This window comes from Phocoena phocoena, chromosome 10 (genome assembly GCF_963924675.1).
Source record: "Phocoena phocoena chromosome 10, mPhoPho1.1, whole genome shotgun sequence".
NCBI classification, from domain to species: domain Eukaryota; kingdom Metazoa; phylum Chordata; class Mammalia; order Artiodactyla; family Phocoenidae; genus Phocoena; species Phocoena phocoena.
Window position 1 is genome coordinate 5,504,476 of NC_089228.1, and position 26,594 is coordinate 5,531,069.

Consider the following 26,594-nt stretch of genomic DNA (forward strand, 5'->3'; position numbering starts at 1 on the left):
CATGTCAATGGCCAAGTTATTGCTCGGCTCAGAGATTTCAGTGGCTCCTTAATGGGGACAAAATCCAGCCCAAGTCCCGTTCAGGCCCTCGGTCCTCCCATGCTGTGGCGCCAGTCCAAGTTTCCATCCTCGTCACTTCCTGTCCCCACATTACTTGTCTTCTGGCTGATTGGGGCAGCTTGTTCTTGAATGGATTCTGCTTCTGTTCTTCCCTTCTGTGCTTTTACATTTATTTTTCAGAGGCTCAGCTCATCTTCTGTTTTTTCCACAAAGCCTTTCGGAATTCATTGATATTTCTATAGGATTTTGTTTATAGCACTGTTTTGGCACTTAGCACATTTTGCCTTAATCCATGATTTCCACGTGTCCCCTAGGAGGTGTTTCAGGTTAAAAGAAAGGCCAATGAAGTTTGAGAGACTTCAAGTATATAGAGCTGCCCTCCCTACTGCCTCTGCCCCTGGAGAAGGCACAGCAGCCTATCAAAAGCACAGGAAGGAAAAGAAACTGCTTAGGGGCTTCCCTGGTGACGCAGTGGTTGAGAGTTCGCCTGCCGATGCAGGGGACGTGGGTTCGTGCCCCGGTCCGGGAGGATCCCACATGCCGCAGAGCGGCTGGGCCCGTGAGCCATGGCCTCTGAGCCTGCGCGTCCGGAGCCTGTGCTCCACAATGGGAGAGGCCACAGCAGTGAGTGGCCCGCGTACCGCAAAAAAAAAAAAGAAACTGCCTAATTTGGTTTATTCCAGTGTTTTCCCAACTTATTTATCATGGAAAAATTTTTTTCTTACAAAATATGAACATCCAGTGCAACACTTGGGGAAAACACTGCCTTAAACTAGATTTCTTGCAGGCATGTCTACTGTATAAATTGAAAGCTCTTTGAAGGCAACTGTTGGGCTCTGTTTATTTTTCCTGCCTTAGTACATAGTAGATAACGTTTGTTGAATGAAATCACATTGCAAGATCAAGAGCTGATGTTTCTTTGGAGGTCTGAGGTATGAATATTGTAAAGTAAAGCTGGTCTGCTATGTCTTGTAACCGGCACGTGCATAGTAGGTACTCAGTAAAGGCTGAAGAATGCTGAGAAAGTGCTGAGCATCTCTAAAGGGTGCACTTAAAGTATTTTCTCTCAGTTGTTGAACTAATAGGGTGTGTCTCTTTTCCTAATAACTGTGTGTGCGTGCATGCATGTGTGCGTGTATATATTTAAATAATCCAAAAAAGGAAAACTGGGTAAAAGTAGCCTGATTCTCTAGGTTTTTCACCATCTTTAACTCTTTTTCAGTGTTTGCTTTTATAGGTGTGCTGTAATTTAAGAAAACAGAGTTAAAAATAAAAATCCAGGTTTTATAAAAAAAAAAAACGTTGGTGTTAGGTGGTGGTGATAGCTTTAAAACATGACATTTAGAAATAAAGATTCCTATTGGGCTTAAAATACCATTTAACTCACCAATGGAATTCACACACTTTTCATGAGTACATTGCCTATTTTAAGCTACACAGTTTTGCAGAGTCTCAACCAAGGAGGCAAAAGGACAGAATGGTTCAATCTTAGTAATTTTTGTTAAAACTAATAAACCAGCAACAATGACGACTACCACCACGATCTCAGACTGGTATAATGCTGTGTTCATAGAGTAGCCTTTGTTCTGAGAACTGTTTTTTACTGGGTATGTCTGGACAGGCATGTTGTTACGTACACACATAAACATTTATAAGCACGAATAACACGGGCATGAATATTCACAATATCCCTTCTTTTAGTTCTGACTTGAGCTGCTTCCTGGAGTTGGCAAGGTTTGGCTGAGTAGGCAGAATGGAGTTTAACCCCTTTCTCTGTCTGTTCCTGAACCACGTCCATTGGATCTCGTCACAGGCTGGGAAGACTTTCAGTACAAGTATAATGCTTCAGCATTGTGATTTGCATTTGGTGGAGGCATCGTTCTAATGGTTAACTGCCAAAATTCTAAAAAAGTCTTTGGAATTCCATTTAAATTCTTTTTTTCTCTCTTTTTTTCCTTCTGGGCTCCAACCAGGAATGGAGACGCCATTGGATGTCTTGTCAAGGGCAGCATCCCTGGTACATGCTGATGATGAAAAACGTAAGTCAGGAATGCGTTTTAAGTGTTTTTCACCTATACCCCCTTGACTCCTGGAGTATAATAAAATCACGTGTTTTCCCACATGGTTTTGTGGCTATATGCTGTTAATTTTGGTTGTTTTCTTCTGAGATAACAGCTTGGCATCCTTATTTTTGTTTTCGAGTGCCAGAACATGTAAGTCTTCTGTTATCTTTGGATGCTAGGGCTTGAGCTGTTAACTCAGGAAGTTCTTTTCCTCCGCAGCTTACTCTAGTGGGATCTGGAGTGGAGATACTCCTTACGTGTCTCTAGAAGTTTAGATAAATAGGTGTTTGTTGATAGACTAATTGACCAGCAGAGAACTAGAGATGCGAAGAGTCATCTAAGATCATTCGTCATTGGCAGTGTGCATATAATGGGAAATAGTCGTGGAAGTTCTGTTTGCATAGCTAAAAGAGAACAAATACTGGGGGGAGAGCGCCGCTAATGTGGTGGAGAAGGGGCACAAGAAGAGAGAACACCGACATTGGAAGGCCTTTTGCCATTGTGTGAAAGTGATTTTCCTGCTCGTCCTAAGGTATATTTGTTTTTAAGTGTTACTGTTCACAGTTGATATTTGCAAGGATGACTGTTTTCTGTGGAAGCAAGGTTGTGTTCTTTTGTAAGCACTAAAATGCTACTGACAGAAGATGTGGTGAGATTGAGCTTTTATACATGGTAAGTTCTTGAAGGTGAGCAACTTTCAAGTTCAGTTCTTAATAAACTGGCAGCTGAAGTGCCTGTTGCTTAAGATGTAAGGTCTGCCTTTCTACTAGCTGGTAGGACTTCTATTTGTCTAAGGCTCAGTTTCCTCATTAGTAACCCCGAAATAATAGTAGCTACTTACAAAACATATGTGAAGATTAACTGGACTTTATGTGTATAGTACTTACCTTAACTGTCAACTCCCGGGACGACTGCCGTGCCCTGTTCTCTCTAGGCACCTTGTTGGCCCTCTGATAGGACTTTCTCCAGTCCTTTATGTTATCCCTGTGCCTGCGGCTTCCTCCCTTCCCCCACTACCACCACTCACACAAGATCATCTTTAGACGAGTGACTGAATGAAATAGCCATTGAAGTTTTTTTTTTTTTCCCAGCCTCTTTTGTAATTTACATTTATTTAGCTTTTGATTGTTGGGAGGTATAATTGTCCTTTCCTAAGGAAACTGAAGCTCAGGGATGTTAAGTGTCATTCCCAGGGACATTGAGCTCGGGAGAGGCAGCTCAGGTTGTAGGCTTTTATTGAAACAACAAGAAACTCCTTTATGCCTCTAAGATTGCAATAAGCGTTACTGACTTGAGTAGCTAGTTACAGATTTCGTTAAGCATTAATATAGCTAATTTAGAAGTTTTTTATGTAAGACAGTATTTTGCATTTTTCTGTTTTATAATGCCCACATTTAGTTAGGATCAGTAAAACAAAATGGTGTTTGTATAAATGAAAAATAAGTAATGACCTCAGTGTAGCTTTTTGTGTCCTGAGTGAAGAGAGTAAAAGTTTCTTCTCTTTTTCTGCTGCCTTCTCAGGTTCTCTCCTGGAGCCCAGCTTCAGGATCAGTCTGCTCAGGTTGGAGTCCTGAATAGTTACCAATTCAGTGAGCAGTGATTGAAGGCTTATGGAAAAGGGGGTCTTTCTGGGGGGGCAAGTGGCAGTCCTGCCTTCATGGAGCTTATGAACTGATTTATGCATTGACTCTTGCGGCTGTAAAATGTATGTCAGGGGAGACTGGGTGTACTTGTGACATAGATGCAGGGCCTCCGTGGAGCCTACAGTTTGAGAGAGCTGTTTTTCATAGAAACAGAACGATACTGCCAAGGGAGAGAGGAATTCTTACTTTCCGCCTGCGTTGAACACAGTATATTAGTGTTTTACAGAGGAAGGATATATACGTATGTAAGGTCAAAGTGATCACAGGGTAGACTTTATTCTGAACTCCAATTCGTTTAGGAATGGGCTGGCATGATTCTGGAATCCCTCTGTAATGGTTTCAGCATCTCAGGATCATTTTTTACATTTAAAGAAAAGTAAAAAAAAAAGCCCAAAGATGTCTGTAATCATGAACACGGAGGCGACATTTTTGAGAAACTGTTTTACTGTGGTGCTGTGTGTACCACCCACAAGAGTAGAACCCAAGAACCAGGGATTCACCATATTTTCTATTACCTAATAACAATGTAAGAATGTGAAAATTCAGGCAGTTTATAGACAAAGTTGAACATTAAGTTCACAGCCTTCTGGTAGATTTTTCAGACCTACTTGTGCTTGTTCAGCCTGATTCAGCTTTCTGTGCCCTAGATTAATTCTATTTTAGCTTTTGTTGAAAATTGCTCTTATACTTCACGTTCTCCTCAACTTTAAAAAAGTCTTGTGTATGTAATCTGATTTGGGTGTCTTATTACAAACAGAAAAATGTTCTACGACTTGAGATCAGTTTTCCAACTTGTGTTGGTGACCTAAATGGTTCTCTTTCCTTTTGCTCCTGGAGAACCAGTCACTTAGGCATTTTTGAAGATGTTATTGTTTTAGCATCTGGAGGAGAACAGTGTCTGTTAGGAATTGAGTATTTAATACCTGATAGCCTTCAGGCTTCATGATGTCTACCAGCAGAGAATCAAAGAAATATCTCAATAGCGCACTGCAGAGCTGAAGTCAATAGTGAAATGGTGGTTTTGTAGTAACACAATAGCCACTTATCTGGATGGCCTAGAAGGAATACACTTACTTAAAATAATCATTCCACTGCTCATGAGACATTGATTTAATCAGCATCCCGGGTAATCCTGGAAGGTACTTAATGAAAATACAACATGAGATGGCCAATTTTCCATGTGCTTGAGGAATCTCTCCTTTCAGGGATCATTAATACTGGTGCTGGGAAGACCTTAACCTTTTTCCAAGTCTATTTTTTAGGAGTCAAAATTGAACAGAATTTGTGGGCAGGACACGTAGGCACCTACGTTTATAACGTCACCTGGGTGTGTCTTTAACGTGATACTGCACTTCATCATGATATGTACAGAATGTTTTCTTTTTGGTAATTTTGTTCTTATATCTTCTAAGTTCTTGTATCTGCTGACTTCCTTACTTAGGCTGAAATAGTTTTAAGAAACATGTAGCTTTGTTTTTGAGGATTTTGGTGGAGGGGGTAGTACTTTTGATCTGGTCTAATGAATGTGTATGATCAGACCACGCTGGGTAAGGTCGGCGTGAGTGACATAGAGCCGTAGGGGAAGAAGCAGCAGTAGGGGAAGAAGCAGTGTTGCTGTTGCATCTGCTCCTAGAAATTCACTAACTCCTTGTTTGGTGAAGGTCGCTGAATGTTGAGTAATTGATGAAGCATAAATTAACCATCATTCTCCAGGGAAAGCATTCCTAGGAGCATAAGCTCTAGTTATTATGGGGGCCAGTGCCTCAGATGTGTGGAACATTTTCATGTGTGTAGGTTGTGTTCTGTTTTGCCTTAAAAAGGGAGAAAAGAAACCTATACGCTTCATCATAACATGAAGATGAGTTGCGCTCACATACTGTCTTCTCAGATGGACTTCTGTCCTCCTAGATCACCATCACTTCTTGCTGGCCTCCTCGTCAATCAAGTCACTGTGTGTATAGGTTACAGTGCTTCAGCCAGTGCTTTCCTGTGACCAGACCAGTCGGGGCTGCTTCTGATTTTTTTCCCATTCTCTCCCTCCCTCTTATCCTCTTGCCTTTCCTCTCAGCACGTGACACAGTGGCTTTCAAACATTTTGGCCACGGCCCAGAGTAAAAAAGCATTTACCTTGTGACCCTTGTACTCATATTGACATAATTGATACAAAAGCTTCATGAAACAGTTCTTAACCCTGGCTTTGCACAGTGTAGCTTGATTTGCCTATATTTCTTTGCGTTTTACTTTGTCCAAATAAAAGTTGGGTCATGACTTGGTAAGTTGACTTTAGGATCCACAAATGAATTGGGACCTGCAGGTGAAAAAAACATGATTTGGTTTATGTATCTCTTTCATTGGGTGAACTTGCTTTTGGCTCCTCCATGTATGTACTGGAGAGATTTGACTAACCCGTGGGGCATGAAGGTACTGTGAGCCAGGGTATTCAGATGAGCTGGAATCCACTGGTGGCTGGACAGGGGTGACGTCCTCACATTGTTCTCCGTCAGGAGCAGTGAAGGACTTGGCATACCCACTGTGAGCAAACAGGACTGCCCCGTTAGAGGCACTTCCTCTCTGTCCTAAGCCTGTAGTGTTCCTGATTTTCAGAGTCAGTGCTCAAGAAAATGGTCACTCCCCTTTGGTTAAACCTACTTAGGTCCCTCTTGCTTCCAAAAGCGTGTTGCCTTGAGACTGCCTAACGGACACTGATGGAGAGCCTACCGATCGGATCCTTTGCAGCCTAATTTGATGGCTCCGATCACTGCATTTATGACTTTCATCCTTTATATCCTAACACCTGTAGAGAGACCATGTATCCAAGACGGGCTCACCGTGGCAGCGATTCCCGGAGAGGGAGGAAGGAGTTTTTGTAAGCATTTTGCAAACGCCTACCCAGGTGATTCTGATGTTGGGTCCCTTCCCCCAGATGTGACTTACTGAGTCACTGGTCTAATAATACTCCTTCGGGCGTTCTGGATCCGCATCTTTAAGAAGGAGGGGCTAGATCTTCTAGGTGTGAGATGCTGTAATTCTTTGGCTATCATAATCCTTTAACCAGGTTGTTTATATTTTGTTCCATTTCCTTCTCTCTCTCTCTCTCTCTCTCTCTCTCTCTATATATATATATATATATATAGTATATATGTATATATGCATGTAGTGAGAGATACTGTATATATGATATGTATATCATATATATGAGATATTGCATATATGTATATATGCATGTAGTGAGAGATACTGTATATTATATCATATATATGAGATATTGTATATATGTATGTAGTGTATGTATACATGTATACACGCATATGTATGTGGATTATTTTTACTGAAACATTTGAGAGTAAATGGAAGATATCACGCCTCTTTACTCCTAAATACTCAAGGATGTATTTCCTACGAATAAGAACGTTCTGTCGCATACCCACAATCTGGTTATCTTTATTACAGTGTTACTTAAAAATACCTAAGCAGAACACTGGGCATAAAAGCTCTATGCCTACAGTTCTTTTACAGCTGCATAGCCAGAATATGAACTTATCATTTAAACGTAGCCCCTGAAAGTTAGCCATAATCCGATAGACGATGATATGCTACAGCTGAATTCTGTTCCCCTGGTGTGTGGTGCCACTCCTGCCGCGCTGGCCTTGATTCTTTTAACGTCACCGTGCCTGTACTGCCGTGTGTCCTTTGACACAATTTCCCCCACCATTTTTATCTGTGCAGACTCTTGTAAAATATTTCGTTGCCTGCACTATGGTGACATAAACTGGTTTTCTTTTAGTGCAAATACCTCAATCTCATACTAGGTCTGTTTCTGTATTTTTCTCATTAGACCAGGAAAAAAAATGCAAACACAGTCACCAAAATCATGTGCCGACACTTGGTTATATTTATAGTAGGTGTCTGATCCAGGATATACTTACGTCAGATTTTTTTTAAAAAAAAAGATTCTCAGTGAAATAACGGCACAAGTGAAAACTCCTTCCAGATCCCTCAGCATTTGCCTGTGGACCTCAGTTTAAGGGTCACTGTCTTATCTCTTTCAGTTCTCACAACCACCCTCCTCAGGAGGCACTGTAATTAGTCCCATTTGATGACCGAGGAAACAGAGATGTACAGCACTGAAATAATTTGCCTAAGGATGCTTAGCTGGTCATGGCAGTGCTGAGGTTTGAACTCGGCAGCCTGACTCTGAAGCCTAAGCCCTCATTCACCTGCTCGGTGCGTCCTCAGGTGGGAGGCCATTGAAGACATGGTTGCAGGTTAAAAACAAACAAAACTGTACATGCCCCCTCCGCTAATAAGTCAGCAAGGAGGTTTTCATTTGGAAAACGTTTCCCAACCAGTGAAACAGCGTTTCCTAGGTATGAAGTAGCTGTCATCAGCCACATGTGGAGGACGGGTGTTAGCACGTACGCAGGGGCTGCCCGGACTGTCCTCACGCATGCCGGTGGCTCAGCTGCCTGCCGCCCCAGAACTTCCCTTTACCCTGAGCTTTCTTTTCCTGTAAGTACCTCAGTGAACACAAGGAGAGGATCTCGGCTCTGATGACACGGGCTGCTTACAGAGTAACAAGATCCCTCATTGCCAGAGTGCCCAGGCAGAGATGAGATGATGACTGTTCAGAGGCATTGAGGAAGGGAGTAGGCATTGGGTGAGTGGCTGGACTTGAGGACCTAAGGTTCTGTGGGTCGGTGTTAGACCCCAGACCTGTTCACGGCAAGGGTTCTACACTCTTCTGCTTCATATTCCACGCACGGACCATTTGGTGCATGTGATCAGCCTTTAATCAGCATCTGTAGGTAATAAAGTAACTGCTGGAGTGAAAGGCTCATCTCTAAGGAATTAATGTATTGAACACTAGCAAAAATGACTCACTCTAATGATCACTGTGACTACTGATAACATACAAATTCAAAGGAGTCCTGATTCCCTCTTGATAATACTTCATAGTTTGCAAAACATTTTCATTTGGTTCTTATAACAAGAGCCTTTGCAGTAGGCTGAGTGGGAGGTGTCAGAGAGAAAATGAAGCTTTAAGACTTCGGATGTCTAAGTCAAGATGAAAGTTTAAAAAAAACTTGAGGTGCTTCCCCCACCCACCCCAGTATCTTGATGCGCCATCACATGCTACGATCATCAGAATAGCAATTAATAACTGAGTGTCAGCTGTTGCTGGGTAGTGCAGAGTCCTCCAGGCGAGGAACTCACAGGTCCTGGGGAGCTGTCTTCTTCTCTGGCTTCGTGTTCCCAAGCCTCCTCCTGATTTTCAAAGTAAGGAGGCTGAATTTACTGCCTTTTCTAAAGGTTGGAGTCACTCATAATTTGTTTTCTGCGTTCAGTTATTTACCTTTCATGAACAATGGCATTGAAAAGATCATTGCCCAGTAGCCCATTTTACTTTAAAAAGCTTCATAAAACATAAGGCGGGATAGTATTAGGTGCTTATTTAAGACACGCTCTAGGTGTGGTCAGATGCTCTAATCACCGTTTGCTTCCCAGAGTGGGCACCTGGCATCTAATCAGAAGGGCTGCCCCCCAGAGACAGCTACTACAAATGTCTACCCCCCAGAGACAGCTACTACAGATGTCTACCCCCTAGAGACGGCTACTACAGATGTCTACCCCCCAGAGACGGCTACTACAGATGTCTACCCCCCAGAGATGGCTACTACAGATGTCTACCCCCCAGAGACGGCTACTACAGATGTCTGCCCCCCAGAGACGGCTACTACAGATGTCTACCCCCGAGAGACGGCTACTACAGATGTCTACCCCCCAGAGACGGCTACTACAGATGTCTACCCCCCAGAGACGGCTACTACAGATGTCTACCCCCCAGAGACGGCTACTACAGATGTCTGCCCCCCAGAGACGGCTACTACAGATGTCTACCCCCCAGAGACGGCTACTACAGATGTCTACCCCCCAGAGACGGCTACTATAGATGTCTACCCCGCAGAGACGGCTACTACAGATGTCTACCCCCCAGAGACGGCTACTACAGATGTCTACCCCCCAGAGACGGCTACTATAGATGTCTCTGCTATTTTTATAGTTTTATATCAGATCAAATTAGCATACTAAATGTTAGAAATGGATCTCACTGGTGAAAATAATGGCTTGTTAATTCACATAATGGGTGTTGGAACTAGATTTTTCCACTGAATAGCTCTTTAGACACCTGAGGATGGTTTATTATTTCCTTTAAATGAATATTTTTCAGTCTTTAGAAATCCCTGCTTTCCTTTAATACACATAAAGATGTTTTGAACTATTTTAATGTCATTCGCAGTTGAATTAAAAATATCAGAGTCAAAAATCCTTGGCTGATAAACCCACGCACATATGGTCACCTTATTTTTGATAAAGGAGGAAAGAATATACAATGGAGAAAAGACAGCTTTTTCAATAAGTGGTGCTGGGAAAACTGGACAGCTACATGTAAAAGAATGAAATTAGAACACTCCCTAACTCCATACACAAAAAGAAACTCAAAATGAATTAAAGACATAAATGTAAGGCCAGACACTATAAAACTCTTAGAGGAAAACATAGGCAGAACACTCTATGACATACATCACAGCAAGATCCTTTTTGACCCCCCTCCTAGAGAAATGGAAATAAAAACAAAAATAAACAAATGGGACCTAATGAAACTTAAAAGCTTTTGCACAGCAAAGGAAACCATAAACTAGATGAAAAGACAACCCTCAGAATGGGAGAAAATATTTGCAAACGAAGCAACTGACCAAGGATTAATCTCCAGAATTTACAAGCAGCTCATGCAGCTCAATAACAAAAACAACCCAATCCAAAAATGGACAGAAGACCTAAACAGACATTTCTCCAGAGAAGATATACAGACTGCCAACAAACACATGAAAGAATGCTCAACATCATTAATCATTAGAGAAATGCAAATCAAAACTACAATGAGGTATCACCTCACACCAGTCAGAATGGCCATCATCAAAAAATCTACGAACAATAAATGCTGGAGAGGGTGTGGAGAAAAGGGAACCCTGTTGCACTGCTGGTGGGAATGTAAATTGGTACAGCCACTATGGAGAACAGTATGGAGGTTCCTTAAAAATCTACAAATAGAACTACCATATGACCCAGCAATCCTACTACTGGGCATATACCCTGAGAAAACCATAATTCAAAAAGAGTCATGTACCCCAGTGTTCATTGCAGCTCTATTTACAATAGCCAGGACATGGAGGCAACTTAAGTGTCCATCGACAGATGAATGGATAAAGAAGATGTGGCACGTATATACAATGGAATATTACTCAGCCATAAAAAGAAACAAAATTGAGTTATTTGTAGTGAGGTGGATGGACCTGGAGTCTGTCATACAGAGTAAAGTAAGTCAGAAAGAGAAAACAAATACCGTATGCTAACACATATATATGGAATCTTAAAAAAAAAATGGTTATGAAGAACCTAGGGGCAGGACAGGAATAAAGACGCAGATGTAGAGAATGGAGTTGAGGACACGGGGAAGGGGAAGGGTAAGCTGGGACGAAGTGAGAGAGAGGCATGGACATATATACACTACCAAATGTAAAATAGATAGCTAGTGGGAAGCAGCCGCATAGCACAGGGAGATCAGTTCCGTGCTTTGTGACTGCCTGGAGGGGTGGGATAGGGAGGGTGGGAGGGAGATGCAAAAGGGAGGAGATACGGGGATATATGTATACATATAGCTGATTCATTTTGTTATAGAGCAGAAACTAACACACCATTGTAAAGCAGTTATACTCCAATAAAGATGTTAAAAAAGAAAAGAATCTTTGGCTGAAGTACTTACCTTTCTTCATTTGATACATACCTTTCTCCACGTTCCTTCCTCCCCATCCCCTCTTCCCCTCCCTGTGTCTTGAGAAAATCCTTGCCCTCCCTAATCAGTATCTTGTCCAGACACCCCCGGCACAAGGACCCTTCTTTGTTGGGTGTCTTCCAAAACGTCATTTGAAGTTGCCGTCTTCACCCACCCTGGCTCATCAGTCTGCCTCCTGTAGGATGCAGCATGCACACCTGAACAGTGATTTGCGTGTGTGGTCTGGACTCAGTGTGCCGAGGACCACCACCAGCCTTGTCTTAGTCATGAGTCCTTGGGGGTGAAGGGAGCGAGGGAGCTGGGTGGGTTGGTGACAGGTGCCTGAAGTGGCCAAGTGTGAGACTGCAGGGTGCAGGGACCCCTGGAGAACAGAAACTCTTCCTCCTTTTCAGGGGGCGGCCCCCACCCAGCTCCAGCCACTGATGTGCCAGAGCTGGCTCACGGGAGCCGCTTGTGCGAGTCTCCTTCCAACCTCGAATCACGTTGGGAGCTTGAAATCAGCCCTGGTGGGGGTATTTACACCAGGTCCTGGCTTTTTTGTTTTCCCTCCTTACAGAGCCAGTTGTTACTGCTGGCTCCAGCTGACTACTTTTACATGTGAATGTGGAGCTCTGATTGTTCAAGACGTCACGAAGGCTGGATTTTTATATAAAATTTCTAGATACTTAAAGTTCCATGTGAAGCCAACAGTAGTTCCTTTGCCAAGATGGAACCTATAAGTATCTATCCAGTATGTGTTTTCTAGTTTAGTCCCAATACTTCTATTAATACAACCTAAAAGAACAGATTTTTTTAGAAAAGCAACTTCCATCAGCTTCTCTCCCCTCCCCCTTTGTAGTTGTGAATTCCTATAGCGATTCTTTAAGAGCTGGAAAAGGTGATATTTAATATTGAAACATCTCCAAGTATCTGTCATGATCTCAGTGTGGACATGAATCTGGGTATGTGTGTATTTCTCTTTCCATTCATACTGTTTATTTTTAAAAGACAAAAGGCCACATCTTTTCTTCATCTTCTTTTGTTTTCTTAAAGATTTATGTTACACAGTTATGAAATGCTTGTTGACATTGTATGTGGATATAATTTGTAGAAGCAATACGTGTGGGATTTACACTTTTAGAGAAATCAAATTCAGTTTGAAAAATCAAACTGTTACTTCCTCAGTGGCTTTTTGATTTATTGTTAACTGCTTTTTATTGGATCAAACTCTTGAATCCTTGTAAATGAAATGAGTACATCTTCTTTCCATTTGAAATCGGGGGAAGTTACCATTTCTTTCTCTACTTTTCATCAAACTTCAATACATGTGTTTTTTTCTCCTTCTGAAAAATACTGCTTAAAAGTCCCTTCTCTCATGGAACTTACCTCGTTTAACTGGGCTGTAGTCACTTCTTAAATGAACTAGGCAAGGCAGAAATCCGTTTTGTTCACTGGTAAGCAGGGGTTGAGAAGAATGATTTTTTTCAGTTCCCCAGCAAAGTGCTAGCTTAGGGTGCTTTGAATAAAACACTTTAAATTACAAAGGAATGTTTCATTTAGGAATTCAGGAGGACAAACTGGATGTTTGGAGTAAAATGACAGCCTGAACACATGCATCAGGCTCCCCGCTTAACAAAAATCCTTTAAAATAAGAAAGTACACGATACATTAAAAAAAAAAAAAATCTGTAACACTGCTGGGAAACTAGCAAGGGTGCCTACCTTCGTTAGACTAAAAGTTATAAAGAATTCCCGGAAAACTGAAAACAGATGCGATTAGATTGACAAAAGAAAACAAAAACAAAAGTAAAAAATCATAACCCCAAACACAGGTGCAAAGCTGAATTAAAAGCAGAACTTACAGCTACTAACAACTGCCAGTGGGAAGGGACCCTGGAGCAAAATTCAGGAAATTAAAGTATTCCATTTATAACAGTGATCCCCTGGCTAAGAACTGACTGTGTTCACAAAACGTCAACATCTTGTTTGGGAGGGTTCCTCCAGTGGGTTTAGGGACCTGAGAGAGAAGCAGAGTAGAGTTTAAGATCACCATGGGCACCCACAGCAAAAAGGGTGCTGGGGAAGGAAGTCTGAGCCTTCTAATAGGCAGTATCTACTCAAGTCCTTCACACTAGAGGCAAGACTTTCTTATTTTGGCGGGTCTGTGTATTTGTCTCCCAACCTGCCTGCTGCTTGTTCCTCACTCCTATACCCTAAAGCAAAGCCCATCATCAGACGCATCCTGTACTCTTTATGTACAGGAGGCTCTACAGTTGAGCCTCCCCATGGAGAGACCTCATACTAGAGAGGAAACAGGCATTAGTTGCCCTTGTGGATCAACCCAGTCTTTTATTCTTAAGTATGAATGAATATCAAGGGATCATCAGATATTTGAGGAAAACAAATAGGATGAAAGAAAAGAACCTGAGTCAGAAGACTCTGGGGAATATCGGAGAAGTAAAAACATGTTAGATCTTCAAAGAGATTTGACAGTATGAATATATTAAATAAAAGTACCCTGCTATGAAGAGAAAGATCATTTGGAACAACAAAGTTTATGGAGATTAAAGCTGTGATTATTGAATTTAAAAGATTAAGGAAGATCAGCTTGAGAATTGAATGGATATGATTGAAGACAAAATTAGGGGTTTGGAAGATAGGCAACAAACTGTTGCAGAATCTTACAGGGATATTAGGATCTTATGCATCTGCCGGATTGAAGTTCTGGTGGGATGAGGCCAAAGTAGTATTGAGAAGAAGATGCATTTATTAGGAAAACAGGAAATAAGTGAGTCAAATGGACAACCAAGACAATAACCACAATAATAATAACAAAAGTAGAAAGAAAAATCTGTCTGCTTTTATCTTTATAAACGAATGAAAATAAACCAGCAAACCCAGACAGTAAAACCCCAAAGTGTGTTTTTTTTAAGTATAGTTTATTTACAATGTTGTGTCAGCTTCAAGGGTATGTACTGCAGGTGATTCAGTTATATACTGAATATGCTTGTTATTATTAGAAAAGTAGCCATCCTCTAAAAGAAACAGCCTTGTAGAGGTTTATGTATTTCAGAAACATTTAGGGAAGTCAAACTAAGACCAGTGAACAAGAAAGTTCAAAAAATGTAAAGAGTCTGTAAGCCTCTGGGCTCTGTGATAAAGAACCCACCTAAAGAAATTTGATCTAGACGGTTCTAATATAATTCTTCCTCTGGTGAAAGCAGTGAGGGGATTTACAGGATTTCATTCATTCAAAAAATATTATTGAGGGCCAAGTTTGTGTAGAGAACCATGCTAGATTTGAACAGAACACATTAAAATGTGTAAGACACAACATTTGCTTGAAAGCTAGCAAGAGATAGATGTTAATGAACAATTGTGTTAGTTTTCACTTGCTACTGTGACAACCACTGCAAACTTAGCAGCTCAAAATCCCACCTGTTTATTTTATTGTTCCCTTGATCTTAATTTGGTTTCTCTAAATCTTCCTGAATTAAGCAATTTTTGTTTTGACTGTAGTACTGTAGGTCTACTTTTCCTTATTATTTTCCATCTCTCTGAGCTTTCAGAAGAATTTCAGAGATAAATCACAAGAAGCTACTTTACCTTTGTGTGAATAGACCATTAAAAAAATCTTTCTGTATTAAATTTTAAACTCTTTTTCCTCTAAAAATGGGTCAGTCTGGTTACCAAGGAGGTGGCCTTTTAGATAATTCAGTGTGAGGGCAGGCCCTGCTTGCCTTTGTGCACATCACTTTTTTGTGTGTTGTGTAAATATACACTTCATGAGCAAAAGGAAAGCCTTGTTAGTATTTGTATCATAACTGAGCGTATGCTCCATGAGCAGCCTTTTAACCAAACAGAGTAAATTATTCTTGAGACTTGTTGAAAACCCAGCTGCACTAATTGTAGAAGACTAGATGTTATCCACCTATTTTTCAAGAGTAATGAATTAAAATATAAAATAATTGTTAATTGTCCTTGAAGTATATGCGTAGAGCATATTTAGAGAGTGAGTCAAATTTTGTTTTCTTCTGTGGGTTTGGTTGCTTTTCGTGGTATTGAACCTGAATTTCAGTTGAGCTGTATGGAAGTCTCATTATTTGATATTCCCATTTCATATGTGTGGCGCAGATAAGTTTATAAATTAATGTCCTAGTATTAATAGCATGAAGGAATAGCATGGTGAAAGGTTATCAGTTAGAAGATAACCAGTGAGTAAAGGAATTGTTTACATCTTGGAGGAGAGGGAAGGGTTTAAAAACGTTTAGTTTTACATTTAATTTGAATATTACTGGTTAATTTTGGCTGTCAAACCTCAAAACCATAGTGTCCTAGGTGAGGATTCTCAACCCCCTAAATTTTGCCTGTGGAGATGGGGATGGGATATTTCTATAATAAGAATGAAACTTGGTTTTTCTTTTAGATTTGTTTGTAAATATAATGATATTCATGTGCTGTGATGTTTTCAAGCGAGACCAGTGAGCTACTAAATATTTCCCAGCGCAGTGTTGTGAAGTGCCAGCATCTGGTGTTGGCATTTGACGTATGTTATCCTACTGAAAAAATTGATACACAAAAATTTTACATAATGCTTTGTAATAGATGCCATGCTGCTGGTTGTGTGCCCCCCCGACAGCTCTCAGCCAATGGGAGCCTGCCTCCCGAGGTCATGCCCCTTCCCCCGTGCAGCCTGCAGGCAGTGACTGGTGGGTGAGGGGTGTAAAGGTCCAGGCAGCCCTCTTGCCCTGACTCCGAAGGTCGCTGTGGCCCCTGTGACTGCATTGAAGGCCAACTTCTCCCTCTCTAACTTCTTCCCTTCCCCCACGGGGATGATCCTGAGAGAACTCCCCAGCAAACTTCCTGCACACTCTGTCCTCTCAGTCCGCTTTCTGGGGAACTCACCTTGCAGCAGACCTCTACTTCCCTTTGAGGACTTCTGTGCAAACAGATGCTAATTTAGGACCGTAGGACTTTTCTATATAGATAGGACTTTGATTATATCCTCTTGTTCTTATATCCTCTAATGCAGAGATACCCTAGCAGTGTTCCTGATGTTTGCCTCTCTATCCTCTGCTTGGATGTAAGAGTTGATTACTTCACTGCAGTGTCAGTTGTTAAACACTTAGAGGAGCTAGGGCAGTTTTATTATTGAGTGGAAATCTACATTGCTGTAACTTTCACTCCTTGGACACATTTCTACTCCCAGCTACTTAGAACATTTAATCTTTGGAATTGTTCGTTTCCATCCTTGCAATATTTGAAGAAAATTATCACATTCCCTTTAAGTTTTCTTTCTAATCCTGAGATGCCTCGTTTCTCACTTATTTCGTATATGATGTGCTTCCTTTCTTTTATTGCCCAGCTTTATTGAGGTATGATTGACAAAAGTTGTATAGGGACTTCCCTGGCAGTCCAGTGGTTAAGACTCCACACTTCCAATGCAGGGGGCGTGAGTTTGATCCCTGGTCAGGGAACTAAGATCCCACATCCTGCGCAGCCAGGAAAGTGTTTTTTGTTTTTTGTTTTTTTTTTTTTTTGCGATACGCGGGCCTCTCACTGCTGTGGCCTCTCCCGTTGTGGAGCACAGGCTCCGGACGCGCAGGCTCAGCGGCCATGGCTCACGGGCCCAGCCGCTACCGCGGCATGTGGGATCTTCCCGGACTGGGGCACGAACCCATGTCCCCTGCATCGGCAGGCGGACTCTCAACCACTGCGCCACCAGGGAAGCCCCAGGAAAGTGTTTTAAAAAGTTGCTTATTTACTTGAGGTGTACAACATCGTAGTTTGATATATGTATACATTGTGAAATGATTACCACGATCAAGTTAATTAACACACCCATCACCTCACATTGTTATCAGTTTTTTTTTTTTTTTGGTGGAGTGAACACTCAAGATCTACTGTTAGTAAATTTCAAGTGTATAATACAGTATTATTAACTTTAGTCACCATGTTGTGCATTACATCCTCAGAACTTATTCATCTTTATAACTGAAATTTGTACCCTTTGACCAACATTTCCCCATTCCCTAACCCCCAACCCCTGGCATCTGTTTTTCTGTTTTTTGTTTCTGTGTGTGCAACTTTTTAATTTTTATTTTCTATTATTTACTTATTTATTTTTCTTCTGGTTTTATTGAGATATAATTGACATGTAGCACTGTATAAGTTTAAGGTATATGGCATGAAGATTTGACTCACATACATCATGAAATGATTATCACATAGGTGTCGTAAACATCCATCACCTCGTGTAGATACAAAAGGAAAGAAGAAAAATTTTTTTTCCTTGTGATGAGAACTCTTAGGATTTAGTCTTTTAACAACTTGCATACATAACATGCAGCAGTGTTAATTATATTCCTCATGTTGTACATTACATCCCTAGTACTTACTTGTCTTATAATTGGAAGTTCGTACCTTTTGACCAGCTTCATCCGATTCCTCCGACCCCGACCCCACCCCTGCCTCTGGTAATCACAAATCCACTCTCTTTTTCTGTGAGTTTATTTATTTGTTTTTGAAGTATAATTGACCTATAACCCCATGTTAGTTCCTGGTGCACAACATAGTGGTTTGATATTTCTATATATTACAACATGATCGCCACGATAAGTCTAGTTACCATCTGTCACCGTACAAAGATATCACATTTTTATTGACTCTGCTCCCCAGACTGTATACTCATACCTGTTTCTCATTTATTTTGTAATTGAAAGTTTGTACCTCTTTTTTTTTGATTGAGGTATAGTTGATGTATAATATTATATAAGGTTCAGGTGTACAACATAATGATTCACAATTTTTTAAGGTTATATTCCATTTTTAATTATTATAAAATATTGACTATATTCCCTGCATTGTACAATATATCCTTAAAGCTTATTTATTTTATACATAGTTTGTGCCTCTTAATCTCCCTCACCTATTTCTCTCATTTCCTACCCCACCCTCTCCGGCAATCACCTGTTTGTTCTCTGTATCTATGACTCTGTTTCTCTTGTTATGTTTGTTCATTTGTTCTGTTTTTCAGATTCCACATGTAAGTGAGATCATATGGTATGTATCTTTCCCTGTCTGGCTTATTTCAGTTAGCATAAGGTCCTCCAGCTTCTTCGTGTTGTTGCAAATGACAGGATTTCCTTCTTTCTTGTGACTGAATAATATTCATATATATATTTATATAAATATATAATATCTCCTTGTCTTACATTAATATATATTCATATATTCTCACTATATTTCTCACAGTAATATCTACAAATATATATTAATATATAAATGTCTTACATTTTTCACATTGATATCATATATGTTATATATATACACACATATATATCACATTTTCTTTATCCATGTATCTGTTTACCGACATTTAGTTTGTTTTGATATCTTGGCTATTGTGGATAATGCTGCATTGAACATGGCAGTGTAGCTATCTCTTTGAGATACTGATCATTTCCTTTGCGTATATACCCAGCAGCGGAATTGCTGGATCATATGGTAGTTCTATTTTTAATTCTGGGGGGAACTTGCATACTGTTTTCTGTAGTAGCTGCACCAATTTACATTCCTATCAACAGAGCCAAGTGTTCCCTTTTCTCTACACCCTTGCCAACACTTGTTATGTCACCTTTTTGATAATAGTCATCCTAACAAGTGACATCTCTTTGTGGTTTTGATTTGCATTTCCCTGATGATACAAAGGTGTAGTTGAGCACCTTTTTATATACCTGTTGACCATTCATATGTCTTCTTTGGAAAAATGTCTATTCACCTCCTTTCCCCATTTTTAAATTTCGTTGTTGTTGGTGGTGGTTTTTTGGGGTTTTTTTTGGCTGTTGAGTATCATAATACTAAATATTAACCCCTTTATATAAAGGGAATTATATAATATTAACCCACGATATTAACTCATAATATTAACCCCTTATCAGATACATAGTTGGACATTTTTTTCTCTTCCATGGGTTGCCTTTTTATTTTGTTGATTGTTTCCTTTGTTCTGCAGAAGCTTTTTAGTTTGATGTAGACTTAGTTGTTTATTTTTGCTTTTGTTGCGTGTCCTTTCCATGTCATATCCAAAAAAATCATTGCCAAGACCACCGTCAAGGAGCTTATCCTTTATGTTTTCTTCTAGGAATTTTGTGGTTTCAGGTCTTAATTTAAGTCTTTAATCTGTTTGGAGTTGAATTTTGTATATGGTATAAGGGTCCAGTTTCATTCTTTTGAATGTGGATATCTAGTTTTCCCAGCATTGTTATTGAAGAGACTATCCCTTCCGCATTGTGTATCCTTGGCACTCTTGTAATAGATTAGTTGAACTGTATTTGCATGGGTTTATTTCTGGGTTCTCGATTCTGTTCCACTGGTCCTTATGTCTGTTTTTATGCCAACACTATACTGTCTTTGTTACTCTAGTTTTATAATATAGTTTGAAATGAGGAAGTGTGATGCCTCCAACTTTGTTCTTCTTTCTCAAGATTGCTTTGGCTCTTCAGGGTTCCGTATAAATTTTAGGATTGTTTATTTTATTTCTGTGAAAAATGCCAATGGAATTTTAGTAGAGATGGCTTTGAACCTATGGATTGCTCTGGATAGTATGGACATTTTAATAATGTTAATTCTTCCAGTCCATGAATATGAGACATATTTCCATTTATTTGTGTTGCCAATTTCTTTTATCCATGTCTTACAGTTTTCAGTGTACAGATCTTTTACCTCCTTGGTTAAATTTCTAAACCCCTTATCATTCTTAATTATATTCCAGCTTGTCTTTAGTTTAAAATGTGGTTCAGACCAGGCCTTGTCATGGTATTACATTTTCCATATATACTGTTACCCCATTTGAGAACCTTTGCACAACCTGCTGTCTCTGCTTGAAGTACTCTTCTTCCCCATCTGAGTTGCTGGCTCGTCCTTCACAGTCAGTCTTCACCTTGAATGTTCCCAGGGCCGCAGTTTGACTTTCATGAGCCTGAGGCACGTTTGCTCTTGTAGGCGCCTGCCTTCATCAGAAATGTTTTTTTTTTTTTGTGTGTGTGTGTGTTTGCGTGTGTGCAAGCACGTGTGTGTGTGCGATGATGCTTATTTATTTATTTTTTTGCGGTACGCGGGTCTCTCACTGTTGTGGCCTCTCCCGCTGCGGAGCACAGGCTCCGGACACGCAGGCTCAGCGGCCATGGCTCACGGGCCCAGCCGCTCCACGGCATGTGGGATCTTCCTGGACCGGGGCACGAACCCGTGTCCCCTGCATCGGCAGGCGGACTCCCAACCACTGCGCCACCAGGGAAGCCCCATCAGAAATGTTTTAAAAATTATATTTCACAACTGCTTTGGTATAAAGATGAATATATTGATATTATACATTAAACATACTCTTCAAACTGATGGTTCATTTGTTCCTTCTGATTTTGAAAACAATTAAACCATTCTCATGGGCGACCCCTGCTCCTGCCATATGAGGCTACGGTACATAACGTATTTACCTCTGTAACCTCAGTGTCTAGAGCAGAGCCAAGCTCATGAATGGATGAAGAACGATACACTGGGCTCCAAGTCAAGAATCCTCTGACCAGAGTACATGAGAATTGTGTATTTTTAAAATGTTTCAACCCGTATTAAGTTTTTATTATCTACCTAATACCTGCTCATGGTGGAAAGTCTGATGAATTCAGAAAAGTAGGAAGAAAAAACTCATAATCCGACCATCCAGAACATCACGTGTCTCTTCTGCTTTGTTTCTTCTCATCAGTTTTCTGTGCCTGCTTTCTTCTTTCATACGATCACTGTTAGATGCTGGATGCACTCTTTAATACCCCTTTCCACTTAATATGATGTAAGCATTTTTTAACGTGAGGAAATGTTCCCACATACTTTAACGGTTGTATAATATGCCATCCAGTGTCTGGGCCAAAACAGATGCTCCTTTATTGTTGGAGTTTAAAGTTATTTCTAATTTTTCCCTTTTATCCATAATACTGCAGTGAATGTCATGTATTCAGGCAGCTTCTTCTTGCCTTTCCCCCCTTTTTAGGGTTATTTCTTTATGGTGAGTTCCCAGACATGAATTACTGGGTCCAAGAATGCATGTATGCTGTTATCACTACTTCTATCCTGGCTGTCCTCGGGTCTTTTCTTTTTCTTGTTTTCTTTCTTTTTTTTTTTAACTTTTCCCTGGCTCCTATCTTTATCCCATAGAGCTGAATTTTCAGTTAAATGAATTTTTAATGGGTGGAATTAATACTTTGCCATTTATAGTTTATTGTTTCACACGTTTTAGTTTATTATTTCCAAGTAGGTGTATAATTTTGAAGGTAGGATTTTATATTCTCAATTTTTCATTGTGCCCAGCACAGTATAGAATTCACAGTGGGTACTTAGTTTTGGTTGATTGGTTGAGAAAAAGAGAATTTTAGAAGGGGACCTAATGCTGGGGAAAGATGACACAGTTTTATTGCTGTCAGATCAGATTGTCAATTCTAGACATATGAATTTGGAATGTATTCTAGTAATAATAATAATAGTAATAATCGACTCCATGGGAATGGATCATCTCTGAAGGACAGAAAACCACAGCAGATGAGAACAAGGCAGGGGACAGAGCCCTGGGGAGGGGAGGAGGGCTGCTGCCCTCTACTGAATACCTGCTATAATGGTGTGAGCATTTCCACGTTTAATTCCCACCCATCCATCCATTCATCCAACAAATACTTATTGAAAGCTTATGAAGTGTCCGATGTCGTGCAAAGTAGTGAGATGGAGAGTATTGTCTCCGCCTTGCAAAGATTGGGAGAGACGGGGTGAGAAACCAGACTTGACAGATTCCACAGTGCATATCCTTTCCACTGGGCTGTTTCAGTGTAGGTGGAGATGATTAAATTGACTATTTGGAGTTCACTGTGCAAGTTTTATTTAGAATTTTGTTAAGGAGCTTGTACAAGTGCTGCGGATGAGAAAAAAAAAATTGGCTAAATGGTATCCACCAAGTCTGTGGCATCTTCCCGCTGTCCCCCCGCTGCCCTCTGGGATTAGTCTTAGAATGTTACCGGAACCACATTTTGGTCTCGTCTGCCCTGCATCAGGCTCCTCACCGTGTCAGTCTGCCGTCTCCCCCAGGCGTCTTGATCTTTCGTGTCGTACTTTAAGCAAAATAAAATTTTAATTTTAAGTTGAATATTATTTTTCTTAGTAGGTGTAAATCTGGTAGTGTTTTGGGATATTTGCTTATCATACTGCTGTAGAAAGTAGCACATGGTTGTCATAGTAGGGAATACTTAAAGATAAGATGGCATTTCTTAGGAGCAGTCCTTTGCTGTGATTTTTTTTTTAATGAATACACTTAAAATTTTTTGTCATGAAAAATTTCCAACATAAACAAGTAGGGAGAACGTCATAATGGACTCTCTTATTCCCTTCAACCAGATCAGGATGAGAAGTTGAGGATCAAAGCTAAACAAAAGCCGGTTTAAAAGGAAAGAACAGAATTCCTGCTGAAAGATAATTAGTGCCTAGATTAGAATTAATACTATGTGTCTTTGGAGTGAAAAATGCCATGATATTAAGGATTTAGCTATGGGTCTGAGCCATTTATTTGATGTGAATCTTTCAGGAGCCTCTGTTCTTGAGAACTACCATCTGAGAATAGTGGCTTTCATTGAAGCAAGCCCATAGAATTGTTGATTTAAATTGTCAGCAGTATGGCTTCAACGTTAAGCGAACTTTTCAAAAATGACTGCCTGTGTATTCCCTCCTTTGTGTTCACATATACTTTACTCATTATAGCACAAAAAAAATTTGCAGTCTACTTTTTTTTTTTGGATTCTAACAAGTCATATGCATAGTCACTGATGGGAGTACAGATTAGCAGACTGTTCATATTTATTAATTCAGTAGTTCTGCTTTTAGGAATTTATCCTAAGAAAATAATCTGAGGCTTACACAGTGATGCTTATGGTGGTATCACATGATATAGAAAACAGCCTAAATATTTAGCAGTAAAACTATACATGTGGTATGACACTAATTCTGCCAGAAATGTGTCTCACATAGGTAAAAACTCGTGTCAACTTTAGCTGTAGTTATCTTTTGATCCATAATATTGGAGATGCAGTAAGCCCCTTGTTATCTGGAAACTCATTCCTGGGGAAATTTCATTGGTAATTCTTCTTATCTCTGTTTTTTCTTCTTTTCTCCTTCTGGCAGTTTTATTTTTCAGATGTTGGGCTTCCTGGGCTGGTCTTCTCATTTTTCCACCCTGTTCTCCCTTTTTTCCTTCTTAACTTTTTATTTTACTTTCTGGAAGATGTTTCTCAACTTTATTTTCCAATTCTTCTATTATTTTTAAAACTTCTGCTATCATGTTTTTAGTTGCTAGAGCTCTTTTGAAAAATCCCACCCTCTTTCAGGGCTGCTATATCTCTCGGGCAATTGAAGAGTATTTTTAAAAATTTTCCTTCTTCTTGCATAGTCTTTGTGTCCTTGGGACGCTTTTGGGGTTTGGTTTGGCCTCTATCTTCCACGTTAGTGGCTTTCCTAAAATAAATATCTACGTGTCTACTCATGGTTAAGGTCAGAGAAGAAATCACAGAGTTGAATAAAAGGTGGGCGGTGGCGGCTTGTACTCTGAGTCCCACTGTAGAGGGACCTCTGGGGGCCACCTGTCTGTTAGGAGAACCTGCAGTCTCAATATAGTGGGTCTTTCATCTTGGGCTGGTCATGTCTCAGAGCTTCCCAGAGTTTAGAAGTCTGGCTGCTGGCATTCTGGAAGCCAAGAGGGGGACGTGTAACCAGCCTGCCAAGTGAACTTGGCTAGGTGCTCAGCTAGCACAAAACTGTGTCGTTTTATACCTGACCCCTTGTTCGCTATTCCTTTACTCTGCATTTTTTTTTTTCCTCTAACTGTTGTGGCCTCTCCCGTTGCGGAGCACAGGCTCCGGACGCGCAGGCCCAGCGGCCGTGGCTCACGGGCCCAGCCACTCCGCGGCATGTGGGATCTTCATGGACCGGGGCACGAACTCGTGTCCCCTGCATCGGCAGGCGGACTCTCAACCACTGCACCACCAGGGAAGCCCTACTCTGCATTTTTAAAGACAGCTTTATTGAGATACTTAGATTGATGTACCACACAATCGACCAATTTAAAGTGTACGGTTTGATGGTGTTAGAATGTTCCCAGGGTAGTATATTTGTAGCTTTGTGTAAATATACGTTTTTCTTTTTTTAAATTGAAACATATTTGATATATAACATTGAGTAAATTTAAAGTATACAACACGTTTGATACATTTATATAGTGTGATATGATGGCCATTGTAGTGACGGCACCTCTATCACATCACATAAATACCATTTCTTTTTTCGTGATGGGAATAATTACGATCTAGACTCTTAGCAATATTGTATTATGATACAGTATTGTCTGTATTCACCATACTGTACATTAGATCTCTAGGACTTACTGCCTACTCGTTGCAAGTTTGCATCCCGAAACACCATCTCTCCTATCCCCCCATCCCAACCCCTGGTAACCACTATTTTCCTTTCTGTTTTTATGAGTTTGCCTTTTTTAGATTCCGCAAGTAAGCGAATCCTGCATTTCTTTTTAGAGGACTTACTTCTTCCTGATATTATCTTATGTACTTGTGCACTGTCTCTGTGCCTCGCTGGAATGCTAGCTCCTCAAGGGCTGGGACTTTGTTCACTGCCAAGCCCCGGCATGTAGAACAGCACCTGGTCTGTGGAGGCTCTCAGCAGTGTATGTTATCACGTGGAGTTCTGCTTGGGAGGCTTGTATGGGCTTCCTTCCCTTTCCGAACCCCTCTGGACTCTCAGCTTTTGTCAGTGATTGCGAGGCTGCTTGTTGAAGTAGAAGAACGTTGAACTAATGATGGAGTTTTGGACTAAATATGTTTCAGAGGCCTGTTTCACTTCTTGCTCTGGCAATACCTGTGTTATTTATTTAATCTCTTTTGTATTCTCTTTTTCTCAGTGGGACTAATGCCTGCTCTGCCTGCTTCCCATGAGTTGATCTTGTGAAGGTGCTTTTAAAAAGTATACAGTGCTGTTCTAACTCAGGGCATTTAAAAATCAGGAGCAAATTTGTTGACAAGTTTCAAGCCCTTAACTTTGGAAAGTTGGCCATTGTTACCATTGTCTGTTACCATCCTTCATGGTAATAGAATAGCCTTGAAGGCAATTAGAACAAGTAATGTACAAGCTGAGTTCATGAATAACAGCGTTGTCTCTTTGGGGATTAGGACAGGCGATGGAGGGAATATTGTGGTAATACAATATTAGGAAGGTGATAATACAATATGGGTAGAGAATATGATGTTTACCTCTTCAGTGGCCCAATTTGTGCAGTTGACTTAGTGGCAGCTGGCTCAGGAGGCAGTGTGGCGTTGCTCCTGGGAGCCGGCTGCAGGTTGTTTGTTTTCAACCTGAGGTTAATTCACGTGAACTTGAAAATGTGCACTTTTTTTTTTTTTAAGTGGGATATAGGTAAATGGGATTCCAAGATTCCTTCTTTCCAAACTAATAATTATTATTTGGAATTGAACTCCCTGTTGAGTGACACTTACTAATTCATATTGGTCAGTGAGCAGGAACCGGGAGCCTAAAGGCAGGTGTTGGTGCTCAGCTTGGTTTTCTCAGGCTTGGGGGATGGAGCAGGCCTGTCCCCGGCCAGGGCTTTTCTCTTTCCCTTGGCTGAACCTCAACTCATGGCTTATTATGTGTCATTGATCCACACAGAGCTCAGCTCTGATCAATCTATTTATCACACTTAATCCTCATTTTCCATCCATTCCCCATCAACAGCCATCGTAGTTTGCTCAATGTGTGTGTCCATGTGCTGCAGCTTTCTTCTCTTTTTTCCCTTTTCTCTTTTGAGTCATTAATTCAACAAATATGTGTTGAGCATCCGTCCTGTGCTCGGCACTCTTTTGGGTACTGGGACACAGCAGCAAACACCCCCAAACCTTGTCCTCGTGGA

The 26,594-nt window shown here is 40.6% G+C and overlaps 1 protein-coding gene across 1 annotated transcript in view; it reads left to right on the forward strand.

Annotated features, from left to right (window-relative positions):
* Positions 1-2,035: 2,035 nt before the first annotated feature.
* The window catches only part of VGLL4 (vestigial like family member 4), a 139,986-nt gene continuing 115,427 nt past the window's right edge, over positions 2,036-26,594 (forward strand). The window contains exon 1 of the mRNA XM_065886085.1: positions 2,036-2,099. Within this exon, the coding sequence (XP_065742157.1) occupies positions 2,036-2,099 (64 nt within the window). The remainder of the gene's footprint in view (positions 2,100-26,594) is intronic.